The sequence below is a fragment of the Fundulus heteroclitus genome, chromosome 15 (genome assembly GCF_011125445.2).
Source record: "Fundulus heteroclitus isolate FHET01 chromosome 15, MU-UCD_Fhet_4.1, whole genome shotgun sequence".
Classification (NCBI taxonomy): Eukaryota; Metazoa; Chordata; class Actinopteri; order Cyprinodontiformes; family Fundulidae; genus Fundulus; species Fundulus heteroclitus.
In genome coordinates, this window is record NC_046375.1 from 15,232,617 (window position 1) to 15,251,405 (window position 18,789).

General features: G+C 40.4%; 1 protein-coding gene across 4 annotated transcripts in view; it reads right to left on the reverse strand.

Annotated features, from left to right (window-relative positions):
* Positions 1 to 11,527: 11,527 nt before the first annotated feature.
* sgk1 (serum/glucocorticoid regulated kinase 1) overlaps positions 11,528 to 18,789 on the reverse strand; it is a 47,973-nt gene continuing 40,711 nt past the window's right edge. Inside the window, exons 1-10 of one of the 4 annotated variants that reach the window (XM_012868803.3) lie at positions 18,172 to 18,321; positions 16,460 to 16,535; positions 16,170 to 16,245; positions 15,845 to 16,033; positions 15,584 to 15,715; positions 14,302 to 14,538; positions 14,094 to 14,189; positions 13,806 to 13,961; positions 13,601 to 13,690; positions 11,528 to 13,023 (exon numbers count right to left, since the gene is read on the reverse strand). In XM_012868803.3, coding sequence (XP_012724257.1) covers positions 12,856 to 13,023; positions 13,601 to 13,690; positions 13,806 to 13,961; positions 14,094 to 14,189; positions 14,302 to 14,538; positions 15,584 to 15,715; positions 15,845 to 16,033; positions 16,170 to 16,245; positions 16,460 to 16,535; positions 18,172 to 18,199 — 1,248 coding nt within the window. In that variant the 5' untranslated portion in view covers positions 18,200 to 18,321 and the 3' untranslated portion in view covers positions 11,528 to 12,855. Of the gene's footprint in view, positions 13,024 to 13,600; positions 13,691 to 13,805; positions 13,962 to 14,093; positions 14,190 to 14,301; positions 14,539 to 15,583; positions 15,716 to 15,844; positions 16,034 to 16,169; positions 16,246 to 16,459; positions 16,536 to 16,637; positions 17,743 to 17,817; positions 18,037 to 18,171; positions 18,322 to 18,789 lie in introns of those variants that run through there. The other 3 variants (XM_021319615.2, XM_012868802.3, XM_036147499.1) reach the window with 3 other exon arrangements.

Below are 18,789 nucleotides of genomic sequence, written 5' to 3' on the forward strand. Positions count from 1 at the left end.
TATGCTTCAAATAAATAAATCAAGTAGGAACAATGAGCTGCTCAGCAAAAAAAAAAACAAAAAAAAAACAAAACAGGAGAATCGATATATTGAATTGGTCTAGTTGTACAACCTACTGTGATTACAGGTGTTTTTGGTTTGTTTTTTTAGTAGGCCTATTACTCTGTAACCAACAGTAAAATACACCTGTATCAATATTGCTTTTTCTCTCAGACAGCAAATGGAAACAAACATATTGTGCCACCTGCAGTTAATCCCATTTCCTCTGTATGTTTCAGGCCTGAGTTGTCACGCCAGCCCCCATTGCCTTGCGAATGACAGAATGTAGCTTTTAACATGCCGGGAATGATGGTTATGTACACCGTTTGCTTAAATCAAATGCATGTTAGTGTCCTGCTGGAAGATATAAAATGCTGTGTATGAGCATATGCACGTGTTACATAATGATCTGATAGGCAAGCATTTTGGGAGTGGCCTACTTGTTGGAGTCTCTGCTCTGCTTTGTCAGCGTGCTTAAGTTACTAAATCGCTCCCTAGAAAGTCAAAGATAACCATTTCTTTGAATGCAGTGTTACATATTCACAAAGTTAGTGTGATCTTATTCAAAAACGCGTTTTGCATAAAAAAAGGTACTGATCATTTTTGATTTTTAGCACCAATGTTTTGGAACCTAAATGATAGCTATCTAGCAGTGTGTAAATTTACTTTCTAAAGACTGATGCATGTTTTGTTTGAGCAAAAAAAAAAAAAAAGCATATTTTTGAGCGGCAGTAATATCTGGGTGTCAGAGTCTTCCTGTATGCATTATAAAACAGAAAAGTTTATTGATTTGTTAATTTATAGGCTAGTTTTAAAAAAAGCATTTAGTTTGCAAAGTTTAATTTACTGGGTGGAGACTCCTCCTTGGGAGAATGTTGTTCAACCTGTCTGTTTCTCTCATCTGAATACCAATGGATTTTAAAACAGACTGCTTACAAACCTTATAAAAGACCCAGTCATCTATATAACAAAGATCCTTGAACTGAAAAACCAATGAAACTCTGTACCAGCTGCCACTAAAATAACAAATTCTGACCAATACGCACATTTTTCTTATTAATTATCAAACATGATCTGAAATTTATATTTATATGGGAAAGCTCCTCAGAGCACTATGCCATCCTGTTTTTGCTGTTTGTCTTACTCTTAGTTAACAAATAGCAGTGGAGCTTCTGATAACACATGGGCACAACAAATCGTGTATTGATGAGATACACGCCGCAAATGTAATTATTGCTCGGTCTGCTTCTTGTGAAACTCATATCCAAATGCATTACACAGAGTGAAATATTTAGTTCTTTATTTCTTTAAATGTTGATGATTATATTTTACAGGTAACAAAAACCCAGACTTCAGTTTCTAAGAAAATTTAAACATTGTGAAAAAGTCAAATATTGCAAACATCTGGTGTCAGACCCTAATCTGCTGATTAACTCACACCTGCAAAGGTTTCTGGATCCCTGAGTTGTCCCTCCCGTCCGGGTCAGTAGGCTACACAATCATCAGGAAGACTGCTGACTGGACAGATGATCGGAGGACAGTCATTGACGTCCTCCACAAGTAGGATAAGCCACAAAAGGTCATTGCTAAAGAGGCTGGTTGCTCACAGAGTGCTGGATTCAAGCACATTCAGAGAATGTTGAGAAGCAGAAAGAAGTTTGATGGGTAAAGGTAACCCAGCAACAACCACAGCCTTGACATGATTGTCAAGCAAAATTAATTCACTGAACTGGTTGGGGTTGTTGTGCAGTGGCCCAAAGCTCTCCTTTCAAATGAAAGTGACGTTTGCATGTCCTTTATAAATCAAAGCCCCAGAGTTTAGATGAAGAGTAGAGAGGTGGCACGATAACTGGTCGGAAAATCGATCGGAAAAGAGCAAAGCCCAGTAAAGCAATGCCCGGTTGGAAAAAAAAAAGCAATGAAAACTGATTTTCTAACAAAATGACTTATAACGTTGTTTCCTTCAGTGCAGGATATGTAAGTCAGACATAATAGATAGATATAAGGGACATAAATGAAGTTATGTTTTCTCAAGAGAAGTCATTTTAGGGAACAAGCACACAAGCCGCATGTCTCATAAATTCACATCACTTCGTGGAGTTCTAACTTATTTGTTCACAAAAAAGAGGCGGGAAAAAATTTGGATTTCTGTAAAAAAAACAAACAAACAATATATACCTTTAAAATCCCAGCAGCAACAAAAAAAGAAGATTCTGGTTGTGTGAAAAATGTGGAAAAGAAAAAGGGGGACCTGACAAAAAACTTGGTAGATAATCCAATGCTCACCCAACCCGTTTATGCCAAGTCTCCAGCTGATAGCTCTTTAAGCGATCAACTTGTTGGTACAAAGTTATTCTAATTTCTCTTGAGTGGTTCTATGTGCCACTATATGTGTTTTATCATCAAATCCTAATTAGATCACCGCTGCAGGGCGATATCAGCTCCATTTCAGTTCATTCATTTATAACACAATAAGTTATTTTGAAATGCTAAAGAGATTATCAGTTTCTGTGTGCCTTGGGTTTCAGCCTCTGGGTTTCAGAGGCGTGATCAGCTGCTTGGTGAGGTGTGTGTGTGGGGGTCTTCTTGGTCTCACTGTTGCGGTCCATTGTCAATGAAAACTGATTTTCAAACAAAATGACTTAGAACGTTGTTTCCTTCAGGGCAGGATATGTAAGTCAGACATACTAGATAGATATAAGGGACATAAATGAAGTTGTGTTTTCTCAAGAGAAGTAATTTTAGGGAGCAAGCACACAAGTCACACGTCTCATAAATTCACATCACTTCGTGGAGTTCTTACTTAATTGTTTACAAAAAAGAGGGGGAAAAAATTGGATTTCTGTAAAAAAAAAAAAAAAAAAAAAAACAATGAAAAGTTACTGTGGAGATAACTATGGAGGAGCGAAACTGAAAGAATTTAAAATAAAAGCGGAAATATGTAAATATCCTTCATAGTGGTTTTGGTCCTCCATTGTCATTAGCTGAATTCCCTCCCTCTGACCACTGCCGTGTATTTGTTCATAACACACAAAACATTATGATCCATAATTAATCAACGACGTCTAAACCAGAATCAGTTTTAATTGTCAAGCTGCTTCGTGCAACTAAGGATTTGGCTTTTTTCCAACTTTGCTCTTAAAGATGGCGTTTTAGGTACAATTTGTTACCTGTCCTTTTTGTGTGGATGAGCCAAACCACACAGTGATGGACAAGCACATATGGCAGAGTAGAAGAACTCCCGTGGGAGGTTGTGCTTCTTGAGTTGCCGCCGGAAGTCCAGTCTCTGCTGGGCCTTCTGCCCAACAGTATGTGTGAGGACCTTCTCGGATCCTGGGAAAGGGCAGATTATGATAGACTCCGCAGAAGCATCTTTTTTGTTACCTTTAATCAGGTTAAATGTGACTCCACACTTTAAGCTACATCAACCAAAAATTATGAATGCCACAGACACTTTCTCAACAGCTGCGTAACCAATGAGTAACGTCTTAGTGGGCACATCCTCTTCTTATGAACAATCTCTAACCAGAACACCGTTTAGCAAATGTTGCCAGTGCTTGCATTTTTCTGTGTTAAAGTCCAAAAAGCATGAATCCTTACATCAAACTCGGCAATCTGGGTAAGTTCAGCAAACGGCCACAGATGTCAAGTTATATCTTGTCGTGTTTAGTGCAAGCAATCAATATGCTGAAATGTTTAACAAAACTCTTAATGTTGCATAAAAATGCAGTGTGTAAAATGTTTTTTTTTTTTTTTTCAGTTGCCATAGATGTTGGGTTACCAAATAATACCACCTGCAAATTTATTTAGTTAAATATTCCATGCAATATATTCGTTAAACAATTATATATCCAGTTTAGTGTGTGAAATGATGAATCAGGCTTTATCTTTATCGTGTTTTTGGGTAAAGACCTGCTAGTGTCACAGTGACCATAATAAGAGATTAATAAACAACTTCATCGTAAATCAGTGATTGAGAAAGAGTTGTTACCTGGAGGTTAAAAACAAAATTGGTGATAGGTTACTTATGAAGTCTATAGCTGTTTTCCAATGTTGTCCTTCTTGCTGATGAAATTAGAGCAATTTTTACTTTTTCTTATGAGAAGTTTTTGAATTCGGGACAAATGTTTTAAATTATTTTAACCACAGACTCCACACCGTTTGTTAAAGCTCTGCTTTCAGCAGGATATATCCATAATGTCTTAGAAAAGTAAACGGATCACTGTAGACTTGCATGTTCCTGCATTGAGGGCATGTTGCTTTCAGAGTGATGTGCGCCGTAAGCTTTCCTCCACATGCAGACCACCTTTTTAATGTATCTTTTCTGTGTCCACCACATGAGTTGTGCTAAACTGCACATGGACATTTTTACTCTGGCCAATTTTCCATAAAGACCAGGTTTGTAGAGTGCAGCACCAAAGGGTGTCTGTCCTGTCAGCTGATAGTGATTCCTCTTGAGCTGTTTGCAGCTCCTTTTGAATCTCCTGGTTGCTTCTTTTATTTATGCTCTTCTTGTCTACCCTGTCAGTTTACGTGCATAGCCATGTGTTAGTAGGTTTGCAGTTGTGCCATACTCTTCCCATTTTCTGATGATGCATTGAATAGTTCTCTATAACAGGGGTTCCCAAAGTGGGGATCGGGAGCCCCCCCCCCTGAGGGTTGCAAGGTGATTTGATGCTGATGTGCTAAATAGATTTAGTATTTCCATATTTGCAAAACCAATGCCAAAGTATAACTTCACAAGATGCTCATCATTCCTCCGATTAACGCAGAGAAAAGGCTGGCCTTTTTTTTTTAAGTTCCTATAAAAACGCTACATTATGCCCGCAATTTCACAACTTTATTCTCATAATATTATGACTTTGTTCTCATACCCCCCGCCCGCCCCCCCCAAAAAAAGAAAAAAATCCCACCTGCTAAAAGGGGCCACCAATCTGTGGCACTATTATGTTGTGGGTCGCAGGCTGAAAAGTGTGGAAACCCCTGATCCATAAGATGGTTGAAGCTTGTGCTGATGTTTCATAATCTGACCCTGCTTTAAACCTCTCCTTAACATTAGCTTGCCCTATCTGGGGTGTTCCCTGGTCTTTATAGTGCTAATTGATCCCACAGAACAACTGCATATATGCTAAGATTAGATTTTTTATTTACGGGTATCACAGTAAGGGGATGGCGAATACGTATGGCGTGCACGCCACACTTTTCAGATTTGTATTAGTAAAACATTTGCGTGTATTGTTTCCTTCTGTTCACAGTTACACGCTGCTATATGTTGGGCTAGAAGAAAACATCCCGACGACATACTTTGAAGTTTTTGTTTAGAACATTATACAATGTTTAAAAGGTCATAGTTCATGAATACTTTTCCAACGATCATAAATCGGCGCTTGACTCCGCTTGGTAAATTTACACCGCAAGCATAGTGCGGTTTTACTTTCGCTAAAGCCTCTCTGTTGTTAAATGTTATAAGACGTTTTGAAGTGGTAACACAAAATAGGTTTACACGGTTACTGGGATCGCTTTGATGAATACAGCTTAGCAAATTAGTTTAACTCCCTTAGACAGATCTGGCCACACGCTGTCATGAATCTTAAATATGACAGGTTTATGATACCAGTAAGATTATTAAAGAGTAAAGAGATAAAGTTATGCAATTCTTGAAAACAATGCTCATATCTGAACTCATGCGTGAGGAAATATATTGTGTTTAGACTTCTTTAGATGACAAAAGGCAAATTTATTAGATTTTTTTGGGCAGGAGACCACTATAGCTCGTTTTTTGGTAGAAAGTAGTTTTGCTCCATTCTGAACCTGAAATTATTGTGTTTGTAAACTACGTGTCGTACTTTTACAAGCACTGGTAACCAATGGTTTATGTATTTGCCACAATGGATTATCCATTGTCCAAAACTATCCGTTGCCCAAAACTAATAGAAGGTTCTGTGCAACGACACTGAAAACTTAAAAACAGACAAACAAACAAAAAAAACCTCTCTACAATTAATTAATCATCTGCCTAAGGGTGTTGGCACATGATCTGTGGACAGCTCAGTGTATGGTGGGAAAGGTGGCAATGTTTACATCTTAATTGGGATTGGTTCATTTTCAGATTTCACTTTTGAAAGTAGACCAAACTGACTAAACGACGCTGGAAACCGAATCAGGTCAATTTAAAGCAGATCAACCTGTCCTGATGTGAAAGTGCCTTAAGCAACGCCCTCTTGCAAAAAACAGAAAACAGACCACGAGTCTTGCTCTGTTTTAAAAGCTACGGCTCAGAATTTAAACTGTGTCATTTCTAACTTCATGTTGAGGTTAGCTGTGCTGCAAATCCGGCACCACCTTGTATCATAGCGGCAGAATTGATAAGTTATCCTCGTGAAATGCTACTTTAAACAACAATTAATTAGTAGCATCTCTACGTTTGTAATGTTGCTTTGGATTCAAGTAGCTCACTCCTTTAGCTGCTACCAGGAGGGAGCAGGTGAGTAGCGCAGTTTTCACAACCCTGACTTTTGCCATTTGTTTCACATTAGAACTCCAAACTTCACTGTGTTTTATTGGGATTTTATTGGACAGGGTGAAACCTGAAAAAGAATTGGAAAGTGGGAGGAAATTTATGTTTGCATCAAAATCTTGACAAATAAAAACCTGAGGCTTCCATTTGCATTATCCCCACCACCATTACTTACCGCTCTAATCTACCATGTTTTTTTTTTTTTTCTGAAACGTTCAAGTGCTTCCCTTGCTTGAAATGAAGCGACTGCAGAAAGTGTTTCTGAAGTGTTTAAAACTGTGTGATATGTCATCTTTGAACAAAGTGTTTTACTCATGGTCTTTCTACCATTGTACTTTACTATATAATATATAGATTCTTTATTTTTTTGAATGAGTGAATTGAACATTTATTAATGTATGTGTGATTCATGAGGGATTGCTGTGAAGTCATCGACTCAATGCAATTAACTTTCCACTGTTGCCCCATGCGTGCTCAGGAGGAGAGGCTGCTGCAAACGTATTGCGGTCACCTGGATTTCAAGAGATGAAATCAAGAGAGACAATCTGACATAATAAACGGAACATTAGTGAAATATATTATACCTATGAATTATCAATACATCTCTGAATATGAATTGGATCTTTTTGTTTCATAAAGTGCCTGGAGACAGCCATTGTTGTGAATCTGTGCTACATAAATTAACTGTAATGAATTAGACTGAAAATATATTTAAACTGTAATATAGTAAAGTTGCAAGCTGTAATAACCTGAATAATTGAACACAGCCTTTGCTTATTATCTCTGGACGTATAGGAATGAACAATACAACCCTAGACTGTTAAAATTTAAGCTTGTTGAACCTCAACCTTAATTTTGCCTTTTTTACTGGTTAAAAAACTATGTTGCAACTGAGGTCAAGAGGTCCTGGGATGAAGTCAGACAGGTAATGGAAGTGGAACGCTGACCCCTTGTGGAAGGAGTTTTCATGTGCATTGACTGTGAAGCCGTATCTTTTAACCCAACAAATCCAACAAAAATATTTCCATCGCTATAGCTAGGTATAATGAAAACATGAAGGAGTATTATGCCCCCTTTAACATCACTTTTTCTTACCACCACAGTGAGGATTTATCTGCAAAAATTTCAAAATCCAACTGTAAAAATGAAAAGGTAGAAAAAGATTTACACATCCAAGACAGTGCGTTTGGCAGTAGCATGGAGCTGTGACTATTTAAATTCAGAAAGCATCATGGTTTGGGATGTGCCGCATATTTTATAACAATGTTTATAAGATGTGTGTTTTCCAAACACAGATTTAGATAATCTATTCATCCTCCCTGATACATGACTTACTGGGTCTACATATCGCGAAGCTACATCATGACGTTTTTCTCAGTAAAGCTCGGTAAAGTCTTGTATGTGTTAGTAAAACCACACTCAAACATGACAGCTTTGACCTGTGCGCTGTGTTTGCTTCTCTGGTTTGCTCGCACAGTTGTTTCTTGTTGTGTTTATGTTGAAATGAGCCACCAAGTGATATAAACAACAGCACAACTGGAATGAGAGGCACGGGAAAGGATTGTGATTAGCCTTATACTACATTTTACAGTAATAAATCCAGCTTTTAAGCTTGAACACATTTCCTCAGTGTGTGTGCCCATGTTAAAAATGTGTAAAAAAGAACTGGGACACTGAAAAACAAAGCTGGAAGAGGATTTAAATTATCTTGCCACATACAGTAAGCAGGATGATAAGAGAGAAAAAAAACTTTCAAACCGTCACACCAGGACTGTAGAAAATCCTGTTGTTATAGTGGTCACAAAGACTCTTTAGCAGTAATTTATTCAAGGCTTTTTTGTACACCTTGGACAGGTGGTCTAATAATTTTGGGATGTGTCCTTTTTTCATCTAAGACGAGTTTTGTCCCAAACTCCTAAATGGATATCTTCGTATTCTATAAACTCTTCCGTATTGGGAGCTCACTTTATTGCTCTGAGCTCTGGCTAACTCGTCCACAATTAAGTCAGCAACTTTTCCACTTGTGTAACTTTCCACCCATCTGCCGCCCTGCCTGCAGCATTTTGACCCTTGCTCTCTCCAGTTCATTATTGCATCCTGTAGTGTTAGTAAAATTCCACGTAAATTTAAGATTTCCTTTCACTAATCATTTCTGGTTGTTATGCTTATTAACTCGCCCTCCCAATATCCATTCCAGGAAGTTCGCTTCCTTCATTTTGATGTTACCCTCCGGGTTTTAGGATGTACTTGCTCTCCTATGGCGGCATATAGAATATAACAATACTTTATACGGTGGGGGGCTGGTATCCATTACCATTAGGCAAGAGATGGAGTACACCCTGGAAAGGTGGGCAATTCATCACAGGGCAACAAAGAGGACAAACAAACACGCACACACGTGTGTGCACACACTCACACACATACACCTAAGGGGTCTTTACAAAGAACCTTTAATCTAACAATCATGTTTTTGGACTATGAGAGGAAGATGGAGTACCCAGAGAGAACGTATGCACAATGAGAACATGCAAACTCCGTGCAGAAAGACCCCAGACCAGGACTCAAACCCAGGACCTTCTTCCTGCAAGGCAACAGTGCTACTGTGCAGCCCTGCTTATAGGGAGTTAATTATTACAAGGAATAAAAATTACTTCCTTTTAGGCAGTTAATTTAAGGGGCTATAACACTTTGTTTTAGCTTTTTGTAACTACAGATGACACTGTGAAATCATCTGAGAGACAGTTTCTTTAAGATGGTTCCCATAGTTTATGTTTAGAAACTTTAAGAGTGGAGTGGAACCAAGGCAGGTTTTTAAGTTTCCTCTCAGTTCAAGTTTCAATAGATGTTAGACACGAAAGGGGCTTTATAAAACAAACTTCTGCTTCAGTTTCCGTTTGTTCTGGAGAACTTTGTCAGATGCAAAGAAAGGTTTTAACGATTTAGCCAGCAGATGGCAGCGCATCCCTGAGGCTGCATTACAGGTGTGTGGCAAAGACAGCAACTTCATAACAGAGAGTGATTAAACAACTTTAGTGAGATAAAGACAATGGTGAAAGACCACAGGTGTAAGGTTTTTGTTGATGTTTTTGACATTTCTTATAGAACAGGCAGACTTAATGAAGCTTATTATTGTAGTAAAGACATGTAACTATTATGTAATTAGTTGCTTTGTAAATTGTCTTCATACAGCCTTAAACCTTTTCATGTCAGAACTACAGAGTTTTAGGTATTTTAATGGGATTTTATATGATGGAGCATCACAAAACAGTACTAAATATCAAAGTGGAAGGTAAAAAAAAATAGACGTTTTTTTTTAAATTCCCAAATTAATATTTGTTTGGGGTGCATGGGTTAAACATTTTCCAAAATAAGACACAGTGCAACCCAATAAAGCAAACAGGATGCATTTCTGCATAATTTAAGCACAGTTTAAGTATAACGGTGATGCAAAAGCCTCAGGGGTTATTAGAGAGCATTAGTGGTGAAACAGAATAAATAGATCAAGCATTGCACCACACAGGTCAGGGATAATGTTTTAGAGAAGTAGGCAAATAGGGAAGGAAAGGAGTGCCTTAATCTAAAAAAGAAGCCACTGAGTCTACTGTGGTTATTAGAGATTCTGGTGAGAGATTTATTTATCTGTTTTGAATATGTAACAACATATACAGAATATATAAAAAAAGAAAAAGAGGTGGAGAGAAGTATAAACTAATAGTGACCCACTTATAGTGACAGCTAAATCTATTAGGACTAAATGTAAGAAAACTAAATGTAAAGAAAATATAAATAAAACTACATCTAAAGACTTGACAGCGGGGTGGAGGTTCACATTCCAACAGGACAGCAACACCAAACAGACATGCAGAGCTGATATGAAATGGTTTAGATCTAAGGGTATCCATGTCTTAGAATGGCCCAAAGTCCAGCACTAATTCCCAGTGAGAATTTCTAAAATGAGACGCATGGTAATTGATATTCAGACAGTCTGTATCCAAAATGACTGGTCTTGACCCATTTAGCCTATAAGAATGGAAATGAAGTTCAGTCTCAAAGATGTGCAACACTGGTACAGACATACTCCAAAAGACCTGGGGTCATTAAATCAAAGTTGGTACAGCAAATTATTAACTCACAGGTAGCTGAATACTAATGCGTGTGTCGCTTTTTACTTCACAGATATGTGCTGCTATGTGTTGGTTTATCACATAAAGAACCAATAAATACACACTGAAGTCAATGGCTTTAACGTGACAAAACGTGAACCAGCCAATGGGGCATGTATACCTTTAAAAGTCACTTCAGGTCATGATTTACGTGATTCTGTCAACAACGCCTCTGAATCCTTATTTGAAGAAATCCAGCCTTTTCTGACTGAAACCTCTCAGAGGGATTTATTACCAGATACTGACCTCAGACTTAACATTGATTGGATCGGTGACCCATCCGAGGTGCGCACTGGCCTCTTAGCCGCTGACGGCTGGGTCGGGCTCCGATAAGCGTGCAGCTCTGAACAGGAATGAGGCCGGTTTGGAAGATCTGAACTCCAACAGGAGGACTTTTCTGCTCAACACTCCAGCTTTGAACCCATACGATTAAATATGTAGAGAGTTATGCCCCGCAAGCATGTATTTTTATACCTATATTACAAACCCTTTGCTCTGCTGGGCGAAGCCGACACCTGAAGGTCTCACGCAGTTGGATCTGACATTGATGGTTGTGCAAGGCTGCTGACGTACAAAGGGGGGGAAAAAGTCCAATGTAATCTGGGACATCAGTCACCAGCTCCAGTCATTGCCAGCAAATGTTGCCCTTTGCTCTTCATTGTTCGCATACCTTAGTTTACACAGTAACTTTAACGAAATCCTTTAATTGGCTTTGTCACCCAAAGGTGCGTTGGGAAATCACCATTAACATCCAAAGGGGCATTTTCCGAATATGATCAGAAGTAATAAAGCATCCAAAACCAGCTCATTACGTGTAATAAAGTTAAACTTTTATTCCAAACCAAACATGGTCACATAAACAATTTTACAATTTACAATACATTAAACATGAATAGTTACATATACATAACAAAGCATACCTTTAGTCACTTTTTTTGTTGTTGTCGTTCAATATACATTAAAACTAGTACACATGACTCCAAATATACAAGAAACTTAAATACCGTCAAAGATGCATTACAGCAATATTAAAGTGGAATGTTCTCATTGAATGCTTGCGAGCCTGTCGGCAGGCCGTCGTTGCGTCAGTGTGAGGCAATTTGGAAGACTAAATGAGGGGGGATGTGGCCGGCAGGCGAAAAATACGGGAAATACTTCTCAACACGCGCCACTCATCCTCGACCCAGCAGCAGTGCTCTCTTGCCGTCTCTCCATCAGCGGTAATGTGCAAATGAAGGCATTCAAACATCATTTGAGTCCCTACGTCAAACAAGTTCAAACTTAGTGCTACATCCTCGGATGTCTTCAAAATATATATATATATATATTTACATATACAGTAAAGCGTGATAAATCATCTCAGTTCACCTGCTGTAGGTAGATGTAACTGCAGCGCCCACACAGCGAAAAAACCCAAATGACTCGAAGCTGACGGAGAGACGGGAAAATAATGGCACCTCTTAAGAGAAATGAAACTCCCCCCTCTGTAACATTCGGCTTCTTCTGACTCCCTTTTTTTTTATAAAAAAAAAAAGAAAGCACAAAAGAAAAAAAAAAACAAAAACACCAAAAATGTATAACATCTCTGGTCAAGCTAAACATGTGGCTCCCCCTAGAGTAGTGGAGGGAAGATGTTTCACTATAAGGAATGAAAATTTATCCCAGGTTTTTTTTTTTGTTTGTTTGTTTTGTTTGTTGTTGCTGTTGTTGTTTAACCGACCAGCCTTCGTCTTTTGGACAAAAGCCGGACGTTTAGTCGTGTGCTTGTTAGTTGGAAAGTAAAGGAAGCTGTTGAGCTGCCTGGGCTATGTGCAAAGATCCTCCACTAGCAGGTAAGTGAATGGAGTTTAGGACTAAAAGGGGATTATTAGGAACGGAGGAAAACAATCCCAACCTAACAGTTACAGCAGACATTCCCTCTGTGCAAGTGTTTCTAAACGCACTCAAGTGTTGGGAGAGAATGTGATAAGTACACGTGCTGCTGAAGGGCTCTCACAGGGGCCTGGTTTGGGAGTAAACCATCAATCTGATGGGAAACAAAGTGGATCAAGATACAACGCCCACCGACATGGCACGGTGGATCTGTGTCCAGTGAGCGCAAAACCAGTGTCCGCACCGAGTGCCTCAGTTTGAATCCTATAGGTAGGAGTCCATGGATGGGGCATAGGAAAAGCCCACGAAGGCCTCAGCTGCCTCTTTGATGCTGGCAGTGGCGAGGGCGCAGTCTGGGGAGCAGCCGATGGAGCTGGGAACCGGTTCATCCGTGAACTCCGGATCAAAGTGCCGCAGGTCATTAGGTCCAGTCTGCGGGAGAGAGAGAGAGAAGAGAGAAACAGAGGGGATTAGTGATGCTTTCAAGCACCTTGCCTTAATTGGACACGCTCAGAATCAGACAGCAGATGTTCCATACTTTTGATCTTGTTGCATAAGTGCAAATAAGGCAGTAAATAAGGTGCCTCAGCACAGGCCAAAATGAAATTCTCACAAAATAAAAGATTTAAAACAGCTTGGCAGTTCGTGAATTGCCATCTTTACTTTTAATCTAATAAGCGTGATGAGTGGGGCTCCTTTAGCCTCACAGCCTAACTGTGTTTCCTGCAACTAGACGTATTACCTAACAGCCAAATTAAAATGTATTTGTGTGCGAAGCAAAGGTTTTGGGAGCAAGCTGACTGGTAATTACCATCAACATTATGCTTCTCTATGCTGCATAAAGCAGGAAAAATAATATGGCACCTCCAACACTAAGTCAAATATCTAATTCAAAGGTCAGTTTTGGAACCATATCTGTTAAAACATCTCTGTATAGGTTGAGACCAAGCCTGTGCCTAACGGAGATCCTGTCCGGTAAATAGATGTTAACGCATTTAAAGACCCTTACCACGTTGGGGTTAAAAGGAGGGGTCATCTTCTTGGCATTGAGGTCATCCCAGTTGATAGGAGAGAAGAATACGTGGTTCTTGATTTCAGTCTGAGGAGCACAAACAGAAAATAGTTCAAAGTTGTCCATCAGCGTGCATTTACATAGTAACAGTTAAAAAAAAAAAAAAACACAAAAAAATAAATAAAAATGCATGAATACTCACAAAGTCGTCTTTGCAGCCCAGTCTCTTGGTGCGGTCTTTTTGTAGCAGGCCCTCCAGCAGGTGTCTGGCTGCGTTGGAGATGTTGGGCTTCAGCTGCAGAGGCTTGTTCAGGATGTTGTCGTACATTTCCGCTGTGTTTCGGCTGTAGAACGGAGGCTGCGAAGACGACAGAGACAGAGAATATTCAATCCCAGCTAAGTATGCTTTATGCATTAAGCAGAAATGATGTAAAAGGAGTGAATTTAGGTTTTTTTTTTTTTTTTTTGGTAAGTACTGTGCACTACATACCAGGCCATACAGCATCTCGTATAGAACAGCTCCTAAGCACCACCAGTCTACTGTCCTGTCGTACGGCTGCTTGTGTAGCACCTCAGGAGCCAAATACTATGAAGGAGAAAAAAAAAAGTGAGTTAAACTCAAACGACTGGCGTGAAAAAAAAAAAAAAAAAAAGCAGCAAAAATGACATTTACAAACAACGGAACACCGTCTCCTTACCTCCGGTGTACCGCAGAACGTCGACGTGGTCCCGTTGGGTTCAATGTTTTCCTTGCAGAGGCCAAAATCTGTGAGGATGATGTGGCCCTGTGAGTCCAGCAGGATGTTCTCTGGCTTCAGGTCTCTGTAGACGATGTTGAGGGAGTGCAGGTAGCCCAGCGCGCTGGCTATCTCTGCAGAATAAAACCTGGCTCTGGGCTCCAGGAAGCAGCGCTCTCTCTGCAGGTGGTAGAACAGCTGCAATATAAGAAGAAGGGAGAAAAAAAACACATTATACATTTATATTTACTTTCCTGAAATGACATAGTCTATATAAGAGGAGGGGCAGAAGTGAATTACTAGGAGAAAGACCATTATAAAAAAAAAGAGAGCCAAGAGAGGAAACCGGAAGGGAGGAAATAAAAAAGACAGGAAGGCGACTGGCTTTAAAAAAAAAAAATGTTTGACAAGAGAAGACAGATGAAACGAAGGCCAAAGGTGGAGAAAAAGAGAGAGAGAGACAGAGGGGACGGCAGGATGGAAGGAAAAAAAAAGAGAAATGAAAGAGTAAATGTGCTCCACTTCCTGATGAGGTTCATATTTAATCAGCGCTGTCTTCGCTCGTGCAACAATCACAGGAAATTAGCTCGATTGGACACACATACATAGAGTCTCTGTGGCGCTGCTAATTTTGGAGCTGAGTTTCTCCCTCGCCGCCAAAGCCCACCCCATGGTTTCCTGAGCGGTGTTTCCCCAAGTAAAAAAAAAAGAAAGAAAAATCTGCCTTTCATGACAGGATTTCCCTTCTGTCTCTCTAAAATCTGTTTCAGCTTTCACCCTTTCAAATTTTCTCCTCACTTCATCCTCATCTCTGAGCTACTGCAAAGGTTTTTTTTGTTCTTTTTTTTATCTAATGTGTATTGTATACGCAGACTGTCACCGAAAGTATCCTATCCTATCTTTAGCTCCCTGTTTCTGTACACTATAAAATGTATTTTCGGAAGTAATTTAAAAAGAAAAAGACATTTGTTGCTGACGAAAAGCACATCTTAGCTGTGGTTCTCAGGGAAATGTTTCGGTGTCATCTTGTTATAAAACACTGAAAAGGTTTATTACTCTTTCACTCATGTTGTATGCATCAAACACAAGCCAATTCTTATTTTCTGTAATCGTTTTAACATAGTAGGACAAATCAGATGAGCAGATGAACAATTTAGTGGACTAAACACTCTCTCCTCTATCATCTTAACCTCTTTTTTTATTCCGTTTCCTTTTAGGCTCCAGATGAGCAAAAACAACTCACCTCTCCTCCGTTGATGTAGTCCAAGACGAAGTAGAGTTTGTCCGCTGTTTGGAAAGAATAATGCAGGCCCACTAAAAACGGGTGCTTGACGTTCTTCAGCAGTACATTCCTCTCTGACATAATGTGCTTCTCCTGAAACAAAAGCAAAAAAAAGAAAAAAAAAACAGCAGGGGGTTAGAGAGGTTTACCATAAACACGCCTCGTGACGTATTGAGCTGCTGATGTGTGCGTAGCTGCAGATACGGGCATGTCGTCGCATACCTCCTTCTTCTTGAGAATGGCCTTCTTTTGTAAAACTTTGACTGCGTAAAACTGGTCGTCTGTGCGGTGTCGGGCGAGCAGCACCTTGCCGAAGCTGCCCTTGCCGATCACTTTGAGGAAGTGGAAGTCGCTGGGCTTGGCCGAGGGATTGGAGGACGGGCCGAGGTTGATCTGCTGGGATGGACTGGGCTGTGAGAGCGAAGATGCAAACAGATGAGGGTTGAGTCAGAGAATGAGCTGCTGCAGAAGATATGTGTATGCACTCCCTCAAACAAATAAACAAAAAAAAATTACATAATTCGCCGATGAGTGCAAGCATACTCACGGGAGGAGAGGGGTTTGAGTTCATGAGCTCAGGATCCTGCGGAGGAGTCAAGTTCAGGATAGACTGCACTTCAGGACTGGAAAAAGAAACAAAACAGAACGTCTGAGCTTAGATGGGGTTGCATCAGAGAAAACTATCATCGGTTGTTCTGAAACATCAATCAGCTGATTTGGGAGTCAGATTAGGTCAGGAAGTTTTGCCAGAGGACAAAACGCCGGGCAACTTTGGGTTCCCCGGCGTTTTGTCCTCTGGCGGAGGCAGAACAATCACATGAGTCAGACGGTACTCACTGCTTGCAGGCGTAGGAGTTTGTGGCGAGCTTCTGAATGAAGTCGTTCAGACCCATCCTCCTTTGTTTCATAAAAGCTGCAAAACAACAAGAAGAAAGAAAAAAATATAAATACGGCTCCCAGGGACAAGACGGGTGAGGCAATGAGACACTTCCACGCGTGAAGCCATAATCCGTACCGGTAATTAATTCCACAAGGCCTCTAGTCTTTGAGTAAGTCAGGGCAGGCTTCTCTGTTTCTGTTTTGATCGTCATGATGAGTTCGAGATCTGCACTCATCAAAAGCCAAAATCCAAATTGTAACCTTCCACCTCCAGCTCCCTTCTTTATAGGAAGGCCTAAAGAGGGAGGGGCTAGCCACGCCTCCTGGGGGGCGTTAACCTTTGGAAACGTTCAGCTTTGGTGAAAATATTGTGAGGTGATCGATCCCCTTCAGACCAATAGAGGGCAGCTGCGCTGCTGACGCGTCAGAGCCGCACCTTTCGGTGCGCTTGCGTCATAGACATTTGGGGGGTAAAAAAAAATTAACACAGCTCACGGGAACATTTCTGCTTGCACATAGGTTTGTGCAATTCCATGGCTGCTCTGGTTTTGCAACATTTAAAGTCTGCTCAAGCCGGTCAAAGTAAAAAAAAAAAGTATTCCAATAACGCATCAAGCTCAAAAGATGCAAAATAGAAATATAAACATATTGTTTTGCATACGTTTACAATAATACAGGGAGACACTTTTAATGGGAAAAATTAATTGATCGGTTTTGCTAGGCTGGCTCCTCACAGAAAGAGCCGGGGAGGGACGCAGGGGCACAAAAGAAGGGAAGGAGGGGAGGGAGAGTCTGCGCGGAGGGGAGGACACATGCCAAGAAAAGCCGCTGCTAGTGGAAAAGTACAGAGCGAGAAACTCCTGAACACTTCTAGTCCAAGAGCAGGAGAAAACAATCTGCAGCGGTCACTTTTCAGAAAAGAGCCGAGGCGTTTTAAGAGGCCGATTAAAATGTGATTAAAAGGCGGAGAAACGCAACTGCGAGATGCGTTTGGAGCGTCGAGAGAGCAACAGTTATATAAAGCACCTGGTTCAAGTTTAACCGACACCCCTCTGAGGAATGAAAGTGGTCTCTGGAAAAAAAACATCACCTGCAAGGGGCAAATTCATTCCACCGAGACGCGATCAATATTGATCGCGGTGCGTAATATGGACAAAGACGCAGACGGCGGCGCCGCAGTTTTGCAAAACGGAAACATACCAAGGAACAGCTGTAACAAACTTTACCTTAAGTATTACAGTGAGGCATTACAGGTCCTACGTTTGGCAATGAAACGAAAAAAACACAAACAAACCATAAAAAACCCGCAAACAAACCTTCAAGTTCTGATGTGGTTCTCATTTATACTCTGCCCGCTGCAGCTCCAGCCTTCAACAAGTCGCAGGAGGGAGCTGCCAAGGCTGCTGAGGCACTTATAGCTACCGGACTCCCTATCAGCGAGGACTTTCCATTGATAACAACATCATAAATCCAGGCCGCTGATTAAAAACCCACATTTTATGTCTGCCAGCGCTTTCTCTCTGCCATTCAAGGCGCAGAAAGTGGATTAGAAGCTGGTAACTACTTTATAGAAGGAGAGAGGGATTGAAAAAAAAAGGGAAAAGAAATCCCGAAGGCCGGGGGTAGCCAAACCGGCGATTTCTCAGATTATTTGCTCTCTATATACTTACAGGTCACAGCGGCCGTTTTGTCTTTCATAAGGATGCTTTAACTCCCGGGTCACAACAAGCAGAGACGGCTGCGGGTTCCTCTGCAGCGATGTAATCAAAACTACAGCGCATTCCTCTTCTTGGAGAGCTTCTTTCAGCTTTTCTTTTTTTTTTTTTTCATTTTAATCAGGGCGGAGACGCACCGCCTCTATTTCCTTCCATTCCACGGTTTTGTGTTTCACGGGTGGTTGCATGACTTTTTTTCACAAGAGAGGGGGTGGTGAATGAATGGTGCCTTCAATTGCTCCCCGTGAGATCCACTTTCAAGTTCAGCCCGCATTAAAACCACCGCTTTCCACTTTTGTTTGACAAAAGTGGACAGAACTGTTTAGGAGCGCATCTTTGTTCGTCCTTTCAAACAACAAATGACAAATGGTAACAAAAGAGCCGTGCGTCCAGACAGGGATGGGGTTTATTTACCAATCACAGCACTCCAATAATCCAGATTCATTACATAAAGAAAGGAGTCGATTGATGGTTTAAAACCCAACCCTTAACTAACAAAAGGAATTTTACACGGTAATAAATAACAGCAATTAAAACTTGGAAAACAGTGGGATTTTCTTTTTGTGTTATAAG